This window comes from Mustela putorius, unplaced genomic scaffold (genome assembly GCF_011764305.1).
Source record: "Mustela putorius furo isolate JIRA1106 unplaced genomic scaffold, ASM1176430v1.1 tig00003867_pilon_pilon_pilon, whole genome shotgun sequence".
NCBI classification, from domain to species: Eukaryota; Metazoa; Chordata; class Mammalia; order Carnivora; family Mustelidae; genus Mustela; species Mustela putorius.
This window is the reverse complement of record NW_025422019.1, coordinates 22,052,052-22,071,194: the sequence shown is the minus strand read 5'-3', so window position 1 is coordinate 22,071,194 and position 19,143 is coordinate 22,052,052. Positions and strand designations below refer to the sequence as shown.

General features: G+C 33.1%; 1 protein-coding gene across 1 annotated transcript in view; it reads left to right on the top strand.

Annotated features, from left to right (window-relative positions):
• Positions 1–19,143, top strand: part of LRP1B (LDL receptor related protein 1B) — a 1,620,129-nt gene that overhangs the window by 1,403,037 nt on the left and 197,949 nt on the right. Inside the window, exons 61-66 of the mRNA XM_045066491.1 lie at positions 5,178–5,366; positions 6,204–6,352; positions 12,763–12,856; positions 15,996–16,112; positions 16,238–16,357; positions 17,777–17,896. Of these exons, the coding sequence (XP_044922426.1) occupies positions 5,178–5,366; positions 6,204–6,352; positions 12,763–12,856; positions 15,996–16,112; positions 16,238–16,357; positions 17,777–17,896 (789 nt within the window). The remainder of the gene's footprint in view (positions 1–5,177; positions 5,367–6,203; positions 6,353–12,762; positions 12,857–15,995; positions 16,113–16,237; positions 16,358–17,776; positions 17,897–19,143) is intronic.

Here is a 19,143-nt window from a genome sequence, read left to right as displayed (position 1 = left end):
AAAAAAGTTGGAATAATTTTTCCGTATTTCAGGTGTAAGAGAATGTGAGCCTTTCCGTGAGATAATGGCACCAAGAATAAGACAATGGGAATCTTAAAATACAGTAAAAAGGGGAAATTTGGCAAAATTTTATGTTTTATTTGATATCCTTGTTTACTTTAAATTTTTAGATTAAATTTCCAAACCTAATCAGCCATACAGTGAAAACATTTAGGTATTTTCCTCCAAACAATACATAAATTCTTTATACTCAAAAAAAGAAAAAAATAGTAATGCTCAAATTACTCTGTAATTTTGATTTACTTATAATAATAATTACTGAATTTGGTGGTTGTGTTCTATGAACTTTGTTTTACTTTACTTTGTTTACTTTACTAGAATATTGCTAAAGTTTTTAAAGTAATTTTATAACAATAAATTATAGGGATTGTTACATATAAAGTAATATTTTAAAATCACATTTAATTCTTAAAGTAAATCTTGGAGGGGATATAAGGGGCAAAAAAGAGAGAGAAATTTTACCTCTAGTAAAATTTCTATTTTAACCCCCTGGGCAGAGTCATGTTGTTTCTGCCATTATCCCAATATTATATCCTACTCATAGCACCAATTACCACATTTTAACTCAATGAAAGATGAATACTGTGTAACTGGTCCATTTTGTTAAGTATTTAAACTAAAGTTGAAATACAAAATTTGAAAGATATTATCAAGGAATATACTTGTTTAGTATGATGAATGCTATCAAAAGATCAGTCATCAAGAGCATCATAATAGAATAACTCTGTGAGGCAGTGGTTAAGCCAAAAGCATATTCTGGATTGCCACCTTTTCTATTTGTTGTAATTATTAGAAATGTTAATAGGATAGCATCCAAATTGACCAAAAAAGAAAACCTTCACAAAGAGTATTTCTTTGATATATTTTTTTACCGAATACCAAGTTCTTTATTCTGATAGATATAGTCTATAAGATAAAAATTAGGAGCCTAATACTTGAGTGAAATGCTGGAAATGGTAAAATAAATAGTGCTGTTATCCAGAATAGAGACTTAACTGCAGAAAGCAGCTTTAAAATGTATAATAAATACCCATTACAGGCCATGCAATAGTTCTGTTTTTTCTGTCTTATTTTGTATGTCTATGTATACCTGTAAATGAAGTGTGCTTTAAGTTTATTTTTCACATTTCTCTTTTAATTAAGCAAGTGCAGTCTTATATATGATACTCAGTGATACTATTTTTCTTTTAAAAAGGATAGCCATTATTATTTTGAGAAAACATTGACTACTTTCTCCATAAACACAGCCACATCTCAGTGAATTTGTTAAATGTTTTTCTCATGTCATCACATTCCATGTTTATATTTATATGGACTTACTTATTATGTACTTATTATTAATTATATATGAATATACATAGATAAGTATATGTATAATGATATATTACAAATGTACACATATATAATATATAATTACATATATACATATAAATGTACATATTTACAAAGTAATAAGAAGATAAATAAGGAGACAACCAAAAATAAGCAATTTTATTTTTCTCATTCTAAATCAGGAAAGTTCCTTTTACTAAAATGATGATTTGGCTCAGAACATCTCTTTTAGCCTCAATGTGGGCTGAATTCTTCATCTGTTGATGGAAAAGCAAACGTGGGATTCATTTATTTATACTTATCATTTAGCAGTTAATATATGGCTTCCCCCCCACTCCAGAAGTTTAAGCAAATAGTCAAATACCTTGTTGGAGAGGTTTAAATCCTCAAGAAGAAATAAAGTGTACTGCCAAGTTGTAAGCTAAACTCCTAGAAGGCAATATAAAAAGATTTTGTTTGTGTTTGTTTTGCTTTCTTTTGTTTGGCTTGATTTTCATTGACGTTGCTTGTGGTATTAAGTGAAGTTTCACCATCTCTTAGAGAATAGATTGTTGGAGCTACTATAGTGTTAGATATGTGGGACTGGATATCCCCTTGTTAACAAAAGTTGGTGTTTTTACTTTGTTTTCTCTAGAACAAACACTCTGGTGGTTGTATCTGATGCTCTTTGGGAAATACACTTGTTTGCCAAATGAACAGTCCTGGGAGTGAGCTTATAAAGCTAAGAGTGATAGTCTTGTTCTTTACTCCAGTATCAAACAAGGGATTAAATCAAACTGATAGTCTCTTTGAGCAAATAGACTAATTTTCCTTACTTTGACCTTTTCTATATTGATCTCTAATTTTCTTCACCTTGATCTCTATACATTTAGTTGTGTCCCATCTTCTGAAGTAAGAGTTCACCTTTCTGATCCCCATAAATTTATACTGATTATCTGATAACAGAGATTTTCTGATAGGTAGTCACTACAAGCTTAGAGAGAGGAAACTTGTCCAGTACTTAAATTGCCCCATGTCTGAAAACATAATGTAAATTCAATGAAGTAATTAAATAAACTGACTTTCAGGATGCCTGGGTGGCTCAGTCAGTTAAGCATCTGACTCTTGATTTTATCTCAGTCATGATTTCAGGGTTCGGGGATGGAGCCCCAAGTCAGGCTCAGTGTGGAGTTTGCTTGTCTCTCTCCCTCACCCTCCGCCCCACCCACTTTCACATGGAGCTTATGAAATCAGTCTCATGCCCTTATATATTTGCATTAGTTTGCTAAGGCTGCCCTATAAAGTACCACAAGCTGGGTGGCTTAAATAAACATTTATTTTCTCATAGTTGTAGAGGCTGGCAGTCCAAGACGAAGGTCGTGGCAGACTTGGTTTCTCCTGAAGCTTCTCTCTTCTTGGCTGTAGATGGCTATCTTCTTGCTGTGTCTTCACATGACCTTTTCTTTATATGTGTACATGCCTGGTGTCTCTGTTTTTCTCTTCTTATAAGGACACTGGTCATATTGGATTAGGACCCCACTCTTACCTGTCTCCAAATATAGTCATCCCGGGAGCTAGGGCTTCAACATATGAATTTGGAAGAGAAGGAAACAATTCAGTCTATAACAGTACTTTTGCGTATGAGGCTGGCTTTCTTGAAACCAGTGCTAGGATGTAAAATGGCAAAGAACTTGGCAGCCAGAGACTGTTTTAGATTTAAATACCAGTACCTTCATTTACTGGTTTTTAATCCCCCTCTTTGGTCAAGATTCTTAAATTTTCCAGATCTTATCTTGCTCATCTGTGAAGTGAGATCTGTCTGCTACTACACAGTAAAATGAAGCATATTCAATAAAATAAGGTGCATAAAGTACATACCTTACAGCAGAGTTTCATAACCTCAGAAGTATTACTATTTGGGCCTGAACATTCTTTGTTGTGGGGTCAGAATTGCCTGCCTCCACCCACTGAAAATCACTGCCAACTTCATGACACAAGAGTACTTAATAAACATCAGTTGTAAGTTACTTACTGAGTAATCAAAAAAACTATGCAACATTAGAGGTGTTAATAGGCAAATTAATAAAATAACTCCACTTTTTGTGTATAAATTAATTGAATCTCTGGTGAACTGAGACTTCTTTTAAATGACAATTAAGTTTTTGAGTCCATATTTAATGATCTAATTATTTCCTTTGCATCTAAAGAAATCCGAATTGTATCTTTCAACTTTTTTTTTTTTTGCCAAGTTTTGTTTTATTTTTAAGATTTCCAAACATACACATCTGTTGAAAGACTGTTACAGTCACCCATCACCAAGATTCACCTGGTGGTTAACATTTTACCACATTAGTTTTCTCTTTCTGGAATGAATTTATACAGTTAAAGAGGGAAAGTGGGAATGGTTTGTGTAAATAACTCAGATATGATTCATTCTAGTAAAGTATCCTCTTCATCTTTCTATCCAATTCCACTTATCATTCTAGCAATAGACTTCATATTTACAGGAGTGCACAAATAATTCAGTTTGAGTACTTGCATCAAAAGTGTACACTTAACAGGTTTTTTGGTTTTGTTTTTTTAAAGTTTTGTTTCATAGGCATAATATCTATTCTGAGACGGATTTCTGTCTACCCCCTACAGTGATAATTGTCAGTAGTTTAAAGTGTCACCTATTTGGAGAAGTTTCGTCTTACTGCTTTTATTTCTATTTTCTCTGTGTCACAGAGACAGACATTCTCTGTCTCTGTGAATTCTCTGATCACCTTTCACCCCACTGAGTAAAAATTCCAAATTGTATTTGAAATTTTGATAGTTTCTCTGTTATTCCTGAATGAGGAATATTAAATCTTAGTCGTGAAAATCTAATTTATAAAAAAGTACTTGTTATTGGACTTACAGTACCTTTTTTCATTCGTGAACAGTCTCGCAGAATTTCTAAAAATAGATCTGAAAACAAATATGGGAAAACATTGTAATGCTTGTGCAAATTAAGGAATTTCCACTTTCTTTATTGGTAGCTTTTGAAACTGTTTTTTGAAGAAAACTATATCACATTTTAAAGTTACTTAAACCTTCGATCACCAAACAGATTTTTCATATCCCATATGCCTGATAGGACCCTGGAATCTCTTGAATGAAAAATTCACATTTGTGATGCTCAATCTACTATTTACATTTAAACCTAGTCCTATTATGAAAATATAATTATGAAATGATTTTAACCTGCAACTAAACAGTTTTATGACAGTTAAATCTGCCTAATACGTTGTTGTCTGTGACACTTATTTTCGTCCATCCCTATCCCAGCTCATCTTGCATGTAAAAATACTCATAAAATCTCAGCGACTGAAATAGTTTATAGTGGTCTTAGAGTCACTCTATCTCCAGATAGATAAACATTTCATCCTGGATATATAATTTAATCGATTTGGAAGTGGAAGAAAGTAGTAGTCAATAAACTGTAGTTGTAAGGGTTTAAGTTGGGACCAATTGGATGGATATATACACATATTTAACTACTGGATGGTATTTGTTTCTGGTGAAGCAACCATTACTCATAAGCAAGATAGCATTCACTTCCTCCCAGTGGTCGAATCGGGCAAACTCTGAGCGAAGTAAACTCCTGAGCCAGACCCTGCATTCTCTTAACCGGTAATAAAGAACCTTGCTGGCCTGACAGGTTGTCACAGCAATTATTCACATGAAGTTCTGTAGCAGTTGTATCTGTCAGCCCATGTAGTATTGAATATTTTAACTGGCAGTCTTCCAAGACTGAACATTAATCTTACCATCTCCTATTACAGTCCCTAATCAAGATATTCCAGGGGTGATTGCACTAACATTGTTTGAAGACTACATCTACTGGACTGATGGGAAAACCAAGTCACTCAGCCGTGCCCATAAAACCTCGGGAGCAGACAGACTCTCACTGATTAACTCATGGCATGCCATCACAGATATCCAGGTGTATCATTCTTATAGACAACCCGATGGTAATTATTCTTTCCATGATTTCCATAAGCACATCCACATCTTTTAGTAACATTCCACTTTTGTTTCTTCCATGGCTAAATGTAAATTTATTTTTGAGAAAGAGTACCAGATTTCATTATTTAGCTTAACTGTACAGGATGAATTGGGTTGATTTCAAGTTTGTCTATTAAGGAATATGATTAGAAGCTCAATAATAGTATAGAGAATTATTAATTTGTTGAAATACTAAGTTGAAATGATAATAAATGTAGTTAGAGAAGTAGAGAATGCATTCTTGAAATGATTTCTTAACAAAATAGTTATAGGATCCTTACTTTCTGGAATGCTGTGTGAAAGGAATTATATTTAAGTGTCTCTGGGGCTCTAAGAAGGAGAAATATATCAAGTTTTTTAAGCATATGTCTAGTAGAATTCTGTCAGGTCTTATGCAATAAAAGTTTGATTATTTTTGCTTAAGCCACTATTTGGCTTATAAAACAAAGCCATCTACACTATTAGTTGTAGATCATTGCTTCATTGTTTTATTTTACATTTATAATTCTAAACATATGTATGTCTTCATCCAAAATGCTTCTACTCTATATTCCGATGGACAATATTTTTTAATACTAAAATGCTTGTTTTTGTGGAACTACATCCTTAAAATTATTTAATGGTAAAATAAATACCACTGGGCAGTGAATAGAATTTACAACAGAATACAACAATATTTATGACCTTGCTGATCTCCTGATTACAAAATTCTACAAACTATGAAGTTTTAATGCCCTGTTTCTAATCCCATATTATATTTTGGTCTTGATTTTTCTGTTTTGCTGTTTCTTTCTCATCTGTAGTCTCCAAACATCTCTGTATGATAAATAATGGTGGTTGCAGTCATCTGTGCCTTTTAGCCCCTGGAAAGACTCACACCTGTGCATGTCCCACCAACTTCTATCTTGCAGCTGACAATAGGACTTGCTTATCCAACTGCACAGCCAGTCAGGTGAGTAGAGCCCTAGAAATTATTTCATAAGATGTATCATCAAGCTGTTATAAAGATTTTGCCTACATTTTGTTTATTGGCTTAAACCACTTGGAAACATCATTTTTTGTTGTTTAGCATAGTATGATGAACTTCCCATACATCATATAGAGAGTCCCATACATCTCTATACAAATTATAGAGAGTCATAGAGTAAGGGAAAAACAATTGATGTCATCCTGAGAACGAGACCTCAGGAAATAGGAGATACACATAGAGCCCAAAAAGAGAAAACAAACCTGGAAACCATTTTTACACAGCTCCACACAGAGTAAATGGTTCAAATCATGAATGGACATAGCAGAATCATTAGAAGAGATCAAACATATTTCAAGAAGGCAGGGTAATTGTGGCATAGGGTGAAGACTAAGATATATACAGTTTAAACAAATAAACAAACCTTCCTAGATAATCTGCTATGTCACCATGTATATGCTCCTCCCATCCCTTAACAAAGGATAGGCATGGAAGAAATGAATTGGACAAAAAGTCCATTTTCTAAATTTTTTATTGAAAAATTGTATGATCTAATTTCCTTCCCAAACTCTTTTTCTTCAACATGTAATTCTTTCTAGTAAAGATTTTAAAATGTATGCTCAATAGTATTTAGTTGCATGTTCTTGATATTACTACTAACAAATTTTGGGTGATAGATGACATTATAAGATTTGATTTTTTATATTTGAGTTGCTCTGTTATATAAAATAAAATTGTCAAAGGGACCATAATTTGTTTTGAAAATGTCTAAAATTTGTTCTTAGAATTCTATGGGGGGGTATTTATTTTTATTTTTTAAATATATATATATTTTTTTTCTTTTTTTTTTGGACACACACACACAGAGAACAGGCCTGGGGAGTGGCAGGCAGAGGTAGAGGGAGAAGCAGGCTCCCCACTTGAGCAAGAAGCCCCATGTGGAACTTGACCCCAGGACTCTGGGATCATAACCTGAGCTGAAGACAGATACTTAACCGACTAAGCCACCCAGGAGTCCCAGAATTTTGTGTTTTGAATCTTCTGGTTTCCTAATTTTAGCAGTGACTTCATGGTAAAATACTGAATTTCTCCTTGGGTGTGTTTATTTTCAGAACAGAGAAACTAATACTAGCTCACCCAGATTCTCAAGTTATCACTAGGAGTATCACCAGTAAAGAACTGTATAATGCCAAACATCAAACCATTTTGTGGTAGACAGTAGGTGTAGTGGTTAAGGGTACATTCACTGGGACTGTCACCCTGACTCTGCTTGAAATTGGCTGAATAATCTTGGGTTTGTTACTTACCTTCATGATGCTTCTGTGTTCTCATCTTTTGAATGGAAATACTAGTATTTCCAGGCCACTCTTATGGATATTAAATGGGAGAAGTTCCTGGTACGTAGTGTTGTTATTGCCCGTGTCCTGGGGTCCAACTAGAACACATGCAAGGATGTGTGTGAAATTAGTGTGCGCTGCCATCAGGAGGTTCTGATGTGTTATTGGAAGCACAGGTCACAGTTTCTTCTTTTTTTTACAATGCGTATTGTTTTAATTATAATCCCCCAAGCATTTATGTAGGTAAAATACTTTATCTTTAGAGAACTAGAAATTTAAATCACTGTGAATGTCAAAATAAGCAACCTAATTATTCCTAGAAAGAAATTCTAAGGGAGAAATCCTAGGTTCTTAAAACTTTTTAAATATAATTCCTGCTAGTACTATTTAGTTTAGAAAATGTCCAGTTTAAACTCAAAGTTATTCTGAAATAACTTGGTCTCTTGTTGGGGGTGAGATCCAAGAGTCTCTCTGTTGGTGCCTAACACTGTGGCCTTAGGTGACTTAGTAGAAATGATCATGCCTGCCTGAGCCTCTTACAGAGTGGAGAACCTCTATAGCCAACCAGAAATAGAGCAAAGCCAAAGGATGCTTGACACACAGATGAATATCTCAAAACAGCAGCCTTCCCATAATCATAAAGGGAATAAAAGATTTCAAATTATTATATAAGGAAACCTGTAGTTATGTCTATTCAATGCAAAAAAATCAGATAAACTAAATGAATACCTAAATCAACCCAGAAAAATATTATTAATATAATTAAATTATCTCCCAATTTGGTATTACTGATGATATGATTAAGATATATAAAAAGCTTTTAAATACCCCAATCATGTTTTTAGAAGAATTTTTTTAATTAAAAAAAATTCTACTATAGTGAGACAGAACACTAACAATAACAACACAAATTGTGAATCATACATCTTTGTTGTCAGCAGTACATCCTGAAGAAAAGAGTTATCATTCATTTCATTTTTACAAAAAAAGTTAATGAAGAGCAGTTAATGTAATCCATTAGTAGAGATCCCAGTATGTCTTAGGGTTTATGAAGCCATTTATTTTTTTCCTGATGCAATAAGAGAAAAAAACTATCTACTATATACTTCTTGGAGAAAAGTCAGTTGATAGAAACACAATTTTAAATGAGGTTTGAGATTGAAATGAAGCAAATAATCCAAGTATTTCAGAATCATACCAGTTAGCATCCTGATAAAAATGTTACATTTTAAATTTATCTTACCACAGGATTTTTTTATTTTTTAGCATCTAAAGATATATCCCCTGAATAGCATTGACTTTTAGAAAAATAAAACAGGCAAATCACATCAGTAAGAATTCTATTAGAATTGAAATGAACATGAAAATCCTTTAAAAATCAAGATTAAATCCAATTATTATAGCATTTATCACTTCAAATATTAAATTTAAATCATTTTTATTTTTAATAAAAAGTAAATTAAAAATAGCTTTACTTAGTTTTTAAGTAGAGATTTTTCTGTTGCAGTAAACCTCACTTGTGTATGCAGGATTTGTATTTTATACTTGTATCCATTTTAATAGACATGTATTTAGTAGTTTCTTTATAGCTTCTTCTTGTGGATGATAATTGCAGTTCGCAATTTATTTTATGAAGATATTAGTCTTGGAGAACATTTACCATGAAGAATGTTTTATATTTATATTTAGCATTTATCTTTTTTACGTTACTGTATTTAAGTATAAAAAATGAAGCCCAGATACAAAATAGAAGAAATCTTCCTTTGAGAGTAATGAATAAAATGTTGATTAGCATAAAGAGAAACATAATAAGTATATTTTACCCTGGCCTTCTCTTAGCTCAAAACCTTTTTATGTTCTTATTAAAAATGAAATGGCAAGCACAGTCATCATGTCATATATAATTCCAACAGTTGGTGTTTATTTAAATTGGGCATATGTAGTGAGTTTTAAAATATGTATTTTAGATATTTTTCAAATCTTGATTGGGAAGGCTTTGAATATACTCAGGAGACATGAAATCCTCTTGCTAATGTGCTTTGATATACTGTAATGACTGGAAATGTTTAATGTTCAGGGCAATTGCTTTCAGAGTTAGCCTTATATCCCCAGACAGTCACTATCTATAAAGGTAATATTTTTCCTGTAGTAATTTATAAAAACCACCACAGACATGACCACAGGCTAAGCAAGTACAGGAAAATCAGTGGAACAGTCAGATCTTCCCTTGTATTCATAGTGCTCTATTTCCTCCCATATCTCTATTGGGGGGAAAAATCACACCCTTATTTAAGAACATAATGTAGATCTGCCTTGAATCAACTTCATGGTATCCAGAGAGATTAAGAAAAAGCTAGCATCAAATTTTCTGTTACTTGAAGAAAGTAAGAGTACTTTAATTGAACAAACTTTTAGCTTGCTAATCTATTGCATTAGACAAAATTGAACCTAGGCTATATTTTTATAGGTTACCTATCTGTCTGGCATACAGCATGGTAAGTAAATGTAACCTTGCTTTCAGGTCACTCACATGAGAATTACAACAGAAACACTTCAAAAAGAAAATTAATAAATTTTAGAAAATTATCAAATATTTTCAATTCCAGATGAATTTTGTGATATATGTTTTCACTGATTTTCTGTTGAAGTATAGAAGAAAACAATTTGATAGTGTTAGAAGAAAGTAAACTTTATTGCATGGTTTTAATAATTTAAAGTAAATTTTTAATGGTAACTATTTCAGATATATATACTCTTCATATAGAAAGCATGGTTTTCATTAGTTTCTTTTATGAGAATAAGCTTAAAACTGATTGAGATCCCTAAGTACTGAATTTTCTTGGTCTCTGTCCATTTGGCAAATAGTGAAGTTTAGAGGAAACAATAATTCTGTGCTCTGTATCAGGAAAAGAATTCGAATTCAGATACCTTTCTTATAAAAAATCCAATAATAATCTTCTGTAATATTTTTCTGATAATATGTTACATGTGTGCTAAGTAGCTTACAAGTAAATACTACCATATAACATTTTCAACTAGTTTCTCTGTTATTAATCTTCCATTTGATGTTTATTTCAAAAGAAAGGAGTTAAAAAAAAAAACTTCTGTAAATAATGGAATTTCTTATCTTATAATTGTTAACTATTTTATTTTATTTTTTAAAGATTTTATTTATTTTTTGACAGACAGAGATCACAAGTAGGCAGAGAGGCAGGTGGGGGGTAGGGAAGCAGGCTCCCTGCTGAGCAGATAGCCTGATGTGGTGCTCCATCCCAGGACCCTGAGATCATGACCTGAGGTGAAGGCAGAAGCTTAACCCACTGAGCCACCCAGACACCCCCACTTTTAACTGTTTTAAATAGAAGGGATGATAGGACAAATAAAACATATTAATAGGGGTGCCTGGGTTGTCCACTGAGTTGGGGAGTCTGCTTCTCTGCCTCTCTTCCTCTTCCTCCGCCCCTACCCCCAAAGTGCTCAGGTTCTCTCTCTCTCTCTAAAATAAATAAACAAATCTTTGAAAAAAAAAAAAAAACCACACACTAATAAATATGTCAGTGAATATTTTTTTAATAATCTTAAGAATAAGTTTTATTATAGCAGTTTTCTTTAGTGTTTTATTTAAAATATGCAATATTCAAAAAGATATTCAGCAAAAAATTTTCTGCAGCCTTATTTTATTTTACTGTTTTTTGATTTGCAATGTTCATTTTAACTTAGAGATACCTACTATTTGCTAAGTTCTTTGCCAGGCTATGTGGGGAGGATGTAGCATATTGTGGTTAAGTCTTTGACCAAGATAGCATTAACAAACATTCCTCAGCTTGAAGGACCTTTAGACAGTTTCTTCCTGACTGTAGATCCCTGAGTCCCTTTAATTAGAGCATTCACTTTAGAAAACTTGCAATTGTGGATTATTTCTCTGCCCTTTTGAGATGTAAATTTTCTCCCAGCTTCTTCCCAGTTTTACAGCTTAGGAATGTCTTCCTCAAGGACTGGGAACTATCCCCTAGAGGTTTAATCATCAAGAAAGATGGTCCCTGACTATCTTGGTCCCTATTGGAAGGTTGGAGCCCACCTTTGATAAGTACAGTCTAGCAAATACAGACAGCCTAATCATGTTAACCAACATCTTCCATACTTTTCCATTAGTTTACCTCTAAGCTTCAACCTACCCCCACTTTTTGTTTCAGTGGAGTTCTGTTCACTCTCTTTCCCCTATTGGAAGTTTTAAACAAAGTCTTCCTTGCATGTTTAACTATCTAGTGCAATTTTTGTACCTATTTTTTAGTTGTGACAGTTTATTTACCCTCAAAGATCATGTATATTTATTAGGAATTCTGAAAACTGAAAATAACTGTACCAGTTTTAACTGCTTTAAAGAAATATTCTTAAAACTTATTTGGGCAGATATTCATTATGGCTAAAGGCAGTATGTTCAGAAAATTCCACAGAATAACAGCATGACAGTGCCAGAAAAGATCATCCAGATTATATAACTCCTCATTTGGTGGCTAAGGAATAGAGATAGAGAGATGTTAATCCAATTGTCTAAGATTCCTAAGAAAATGCAGTTCAGTTAACTTAATTTGAATTAACTGAATTAATTCAACTTTTCAATACATTCAGGATAACTGTTCCTGATATTTCTGGTGATTTTTAGCCCTGTTCAGCATTTGCCATGCTTTCTGTAAAGGCTCAGATAATAAGTATATTAAATTTGCCGGCCACATGGTCTCTGTAGCAACTGCCTAACTTCTTGTGGTGCAAGAGCAGCCAGCAGCCGTAGATCAAATGTAAATGAATGAGCTTGTCTGTGTTCCAGAAATCTCAGGAGGTTTTCCTGAACAATATGCTTTCCTGGAGGATCATTTTGCTGCTTGTTGTGCATTTATTCCCTATTGTGGAATGCTCTAAGACCACCACAGTTAACATTTGCAGCGAGAGTATAGGCTAGGCTACTCTGCCCTGGTAAGTTTTTAAATATCAATTTTATATCGAGGTAGGCTTCTTCAACCTTTTTTTTTTCTTTCCTTTTTTCCTATTTTTTTTTTAAAGTTTCGATGCAAAACTGATAAATGTATTCCATTCTGGTGGAAATGTGACACTGTGGATGACTGTGGCGACGGATCTGACGAACCTGACGACTGTCGTAAGTACACTGCTGAAATGCCCAGACCTTCTGATACTTTTACAAAATCTTTAAAAATACAAAAAAAAATTATCAACAATCTCTTGAGTATGTCTCTGTTAACTGTTACATTTAGAATGACATCATCAGCAATTTATATTAGTGTTTTGTTTTAAATTTTCTTGCTTACAGAAAAATTACACTCTGTGTAATGATCAGTATAAATAACAATAATTTTGCCTGGATATATCACCAAATCAAAAGCAAAAAATGGCAAGTTTGCAGAATGCCAACCAATAACTAAGATCTTACCTTTAAGGGATTAATCTTCACAGCGTTAAAATACTGAACATTCTTTAAAAGTGAGATTTTTTTAAAAAATATAAATCATTAGTTTGGTCTACTAATAATTTATTATGCTCTTAGGTATTCCTTAAAATGACTGCTAATTTTACTTTGACTCAAATTGTGATTGGAATGGTTAGATGCCAAATACATACATACATATATACATACATACATACATACATACATACATACATACATATATACACACATACATATAGGTAGGTATGCCCATATAAAAATGTGTGTGTGTGTGTATGGCTTATGTTTATGTTCACATATGTGTATATACATTTATTTATCTTTGATAACTTCGGTTATAATGGACAATCAGTAAACTTTTTCTTGATAGTCTTTTGTAGTTCACACTATCGGTCACTCCAATACAATCCTATCAAGTTTAAGATGCTTCTAGTTGATCATGATAATTCCCTCAAATCTCGGTGGATAGTTGCCATGATTTGGCCTTAACAATTGAGTTCAAGATCCTTAAGCTTATACTAAAGAAAGACAGTATACTAAGTAAAAGCTGGTTACTTTCTGCTATAAAATTTTCTACCACATAATTACAAAAACTGTTCTAACCTTAGGGTCTCTTGATAGTTACTTAGATGAGATGTATTCCATCTCTCTGGTCACTACAAAGCATATAAACCATTTGAAGTTGTTTCACATTGTTCATTGTTTTCATTTGAAAACAGCTAATAATGTATTCAAGAAAAAGGAAGAAAAGTTACAGAAATAATTGCTTTTCTAATATTCTTCTTATGTTTTTGAAAGATCCATTGGTCTTTGATTTTTCAGTATATTTTTGTTTTCACTGTGATAGACAATACATATGAGTAGTTTTTGTATGATGTAAATATACTATTATGCCTGAATTATATTTGAATTCAAAAGGCTATCAAAGGAACAAATTATATTGGTGATCAACTGAGATTTACTCATTAAAAGAAAGTTATTGATTTCCCTACAATAAAGTAAACTTTTAACAATATAATAAATAAAATGAATACAACCTATTTTGTAATTTATAGAAATAATGAAGAACAAATACATTAAATGAGTCCTCATATTAGGATGACTTTCCCTGCCCAGATTCACTGAAGTGTTTCTCTGAGAAATACCCACCATGATGACTTGAAGACACAGTCAGTGGCTCCCAATGCTTTCCCTTCTAAACTATCTGCAGCTACTTAGCTCTTTCATCTTGACTGGAGTATCATGCTGTAACCATACTGATATAAAAAAATAACCAAAGATTTTCATATTTACACCTTTTGAAAATATATGATGAACAAATATAACCTTAATGTCTTTTAAGGGGAAAGCAAAGAGACATCTAGTATCTAACGGTCTCTGTATCATCCTTATCCTAGTTAAATACCAGTACTACATGTTTTTATTGGTGACATTGTCTCTGTGATCTTTTAGTAAATAATCTTTTACTTGGGTTAATAGCACTGAACATCTGTAGGCATGAAGGCTTATTTTGAGAGTTATGGTGAGGTAGGTGGGAGTGATGTACATGAGTCTCTGGACTGTCTAGAATTCATATTTGAGTAGCTATATCTTCAAAATTTACAGGTACTAAGTTACTGACAGTCTCAATAATTTCATCTGAAAAGGCATGAAAAGTTAAACCCAGTTTCACATACTTGCAAACTTCAATAATGTTTAAATAAATGTGGTTGAGTGATGCATCATGAATTCTCTGGCATCTTAAGTTTTTAACTGCATTTTCAATGATGCTCTAGTACACAAAAGATCATTCTGGAGGCACATTTGAAGGTCAGATAGGCTTCCCAGCTATCTTCCAGGTATTGAAACTCCTCTGATAGTTAGAAATCTTATGGGAAGATTTTTTTTTTTTTTTTTGGTAGAGGACCATCCTTTGCTACCAAAATTGAAGAAATCATATGTGATTTCAAGAAAATCATATATGAAGCAACAAAACACAGAGGAAATGTATGAGTTTAGAATGTGAGAAATTAAGTATCACACAGTTTTAACACTTAGTGTGGTTTACTAAGAAATGTTAGAAATTGAATGACTTTCAGCATTTTAGTACTCACTTCTATGGAAGTCGAGCACATATTGAGATTTTTTTTTTAATGTTAAGGAAATTTTTTACTTCATATTGTAAATATAAAAGCATAATTAATTTCCCAAAGAAGGTTTAAAATATCACTATTAATATTCATTCAGTTGACTTATCTGAACTACATACATTATGTTTATCAGTCAAAAGGTAAGTATTTTATTGCCAAGCAATATAGTTTGTGAGAAGACTCAGAGTCAGATCTAGATCTAATTTCCATATCTGGCACTTGAAACTTGTACATACTTGAGTGAGTTATTAATATCCATGAGACCTAGTTTTTTCATTTATAAAACAGTCGTGGAGATGCTGAGGTGAGAAGGTTTTGATGAGATTCAGTTAGTACCTCTTTGTGAAAGTGTGTCACCCAGTGTTTGATACAGAGCAGATATTCAATAGAGCCTACTTTATTATGATGAATATTGTTATCATTATTTCATATATAAACTAAGAAATATGGCAAAGATGCATTATTGTCTTGGATTTCTTACTGTTAATTTGTGATATGTAATCTGGAGGCCATCTGAGTTGCTCATAGCCTAGTCATGCTGTACATCTGAATCCAATAGCTCCTAAGTATGAGACATTCACGGTGTGCTCTAGGGTATGTTTAATATAATGAAATAATAAATACCCATAACATCAGAAAAGCTCTATTTAAGAGGTCATGAGCAAAGCTTGGCATTCAATGATACAGTCTGTTTTCTCCCCTAGCTGAATTTAAATGTCAGCCAGGCCGGTTTCAGTGTGGCACTGGGCTCTGTGCTCTGCCAGCTTTCATCTGTGATGGAGAGAATGACTGTGGTGACAATTCTGATGAACTCAACTGTGGTAGGTGATTAAATTCTTAACCAAGGAGCATAAGTCCAATTCATACCTGATTTTGTCTGCACCAATTTAAATGCAGGCACAGTTTTCAGTGCAGATTTGTTGTTGTTCTTCTTTCTTTCTTTTAGACACACATGTCTGCCTGTCAGGTCAGTTCAAGTGTACAAAGAACCAAAAATGCATCCCGGTAAACCTCAGATGTAACGGACAAGATGACTGTGGGGATGAAGAAGATGAAAGGGACTGTCGTAAGTCACCTCAGAATGTTCCATCTTGTCTTACTTCTGAGTCAGCTGACATGGGTCTAAAATGTTTTATTGTGTGCCATACATACGCATAATGTAGAAAAATGTACAGTAATTATGGAACATATACCTCTAAATTGGCACCTTGGGGGATGGGTTACTTAAGATGTTCCCTGTAAAGACTTTAAATAAAATTAAAACATGGGTGGTCTTTACTTAGATAGCTACCTAAAGATTACAACAAACATTAAACAATGAATATTCATTCAAATCATCCTTAAAAGAAGCAACAAAACCAACATTACAGGTGACTGTGGTGTTTTATTCATAAATTGATATTTTTTTTGCCCACATTAAGCAGCTACAAATAATTTTCTTCTGTTGATTAGTTACTTGAAATCAACTCTATTAATTAGAGATCATTTCCCCCAGAAAATACATGTCGAATGCATGATGAGAAAATCTGAGCAAAAAAACCTAACAAAATTATTTGTTTTAAAATGTAAATAATACTCTGTTTAATGTATCTTTGCCAGCTACTTCAAAGAACAATAGTAAAATATTTTCTACTCTTTTCACCTCTTCTTTTCATCCCCTACCAAAAATCAAACAGATTCAATGGAAGGCAAAACAATTTCCATCATATACATACATGCACGTAGGCAGACAGGCATGTCCACACGAAAACCCAAACACACAGAATATGAGCAATAAAGTACCTGTCAGGTTTCAGGGTTTCAACAGAACTGCTGTCAACGTTTCTGTCTTGCTGAAATTTTATTTTATTCCCCTAAAACTTTTATCAGTAAATAATGTGCAGTCATCCAGCAATTTGATTAAGATGGTGCATTCAGAATAAAGTCAGTACCAGTTCTTTATGGTTAGTCATTCCAAGAGCTGATCCATTAAACTGACTAGGATTTGTGAGGCATTTTACAGTCTAAGTCAGATGTTCACCCCTTCCCTCAAAAACTCAATGCAACTAGAGATTTTGAGAAGTTTGATGCTTTTTAGTTCCTGATTCACAAATACCTTCTGATTTTATTATTCTTCTATTTATAGAAATGCATATGTATAAATTCTTATATTTATTTGGTAAAATTATTCAGAAAGTTTCCAAATTCTTTGTTTTTAAAATTGATTTCAAAATATAGCTAATCAAGGGAGGCTTGTATTGAGAACTCTGATTTTTATCAAATGTATCATTATAGAAATATATTTTATTTCTTTCTACTGGGAAGGATATTTGGAATATATGATAGATAATGAAAGTTAAAACCCTTCACCTTCAGAGCCTTATTAATTAAAAGATAATATATTTCCAGTTGACTTTTCTTAAGCATTTGTTCCTCTGATTGATTTTTAGATAAAATGTCTGTTCTTGTTCAAAGCTGCTTTTATAATACATGTTTTCCTCTTAAGCCGAAAACAGCTGTTCTCCAGACTATTTCCAGTGTAAAACAACTAAACATTGCATTTCCAAGCTGTGGGTTTGTGATGAGGATCCAGACTGTGCAGATGCATCAGATGAGGCCAACTGTGGTGAGTGTTTTGTGACCCCGGATCGTACCTATTGTATTCGTGTCATCATCTGACATGGCCACAGTGAAAGGAATTTGAGCACAATTCTGGTGAAACTAAGGTCTCACATGAGAAAGTTTTGTCCCTGTGTTCACAAAGTCGGAGCAACCGGCTTTTCTGTTAAAAAAAAAAAAAAAAATCTCAGGTTAGCTACTTTTACCCATGGAAGGGTAAGGCAGAAGAGTAATACTGCTGAAAATGACTCAAAACTATTTCTAAAAAAGGTGGATTTAAAAGGTAGGCTAAACTATCACCTTCTTGTCTTGTATGCGTGTGGCATTAGTATTTAATGAATGGAAAGAATGAGACATTATCTTTGTATTGTTCCAGACTTTTCTTTTCCTTTTTTTTTTTTTTTTTTTGCTTAAATACATATGATTTTCCAGTCATGTGATGACTACTGGTTATTCTTAAACATGGTGAAAGTAAGGGAGAAGATAATACAAGTATCTGTTCTGTTTTAATAAATGACAATGATCATTTAAGTTAGCATTTATTCTGAAACACTTATCTTTTTACTTAAAATCAAGTACTTTTATTTACAAGAATTATTCGTTAATTAACATTGCAAAAATGGCGAACATATTTGTTTTGTTTAATGCATTTCGTTCTATCTTGAAAGTGTCAACAGCAAGACAGAAATGAAGAGTAATTGTCATGTGTAGTTCATGCTATCGGCATTTATTAAACACTAAGAGAGGCTATTTTGTAGGTGAATATACCAAACTTAGCATTGTTGGGGAAGCAAAAAAATATTTAATATAGTAACTGATTAAGAAAAGCAAAGTTTGGAGCACCTGGGTGGCTTAGTCGGTTAAGCACCCAGCTCTTGATTTCGGCTCAGGTCTGTAAAATGGAACGCCTTGTCGGGCTCTACACTGGGCATGAGGCCTGCTTGGAATTCTCTCTCTGCTTCGCCCTCTGCCCCTCTCCTAACTTCTAAAAAAAAAAAAAGAAAGGTAGGTTTATTCAAACTGAGTATAGGACTTCCAGGTTTCATAACCAAAACTGTGTTAAATGCATCTGCTCTAGTCCACAATGCTCTTAGTGAACTCTTCTGAGGAAAAAGGAAATAATGAAAAACCTTTATGTTCTCTGAAACTCCATTTATACTGAACAACATTCATGGTCTATATGTGTAATAATTGACATTCATGTGCCTTTAAGTGTTTTTCCTAATACTGTCTCCCATATGTCCTCAAAACATG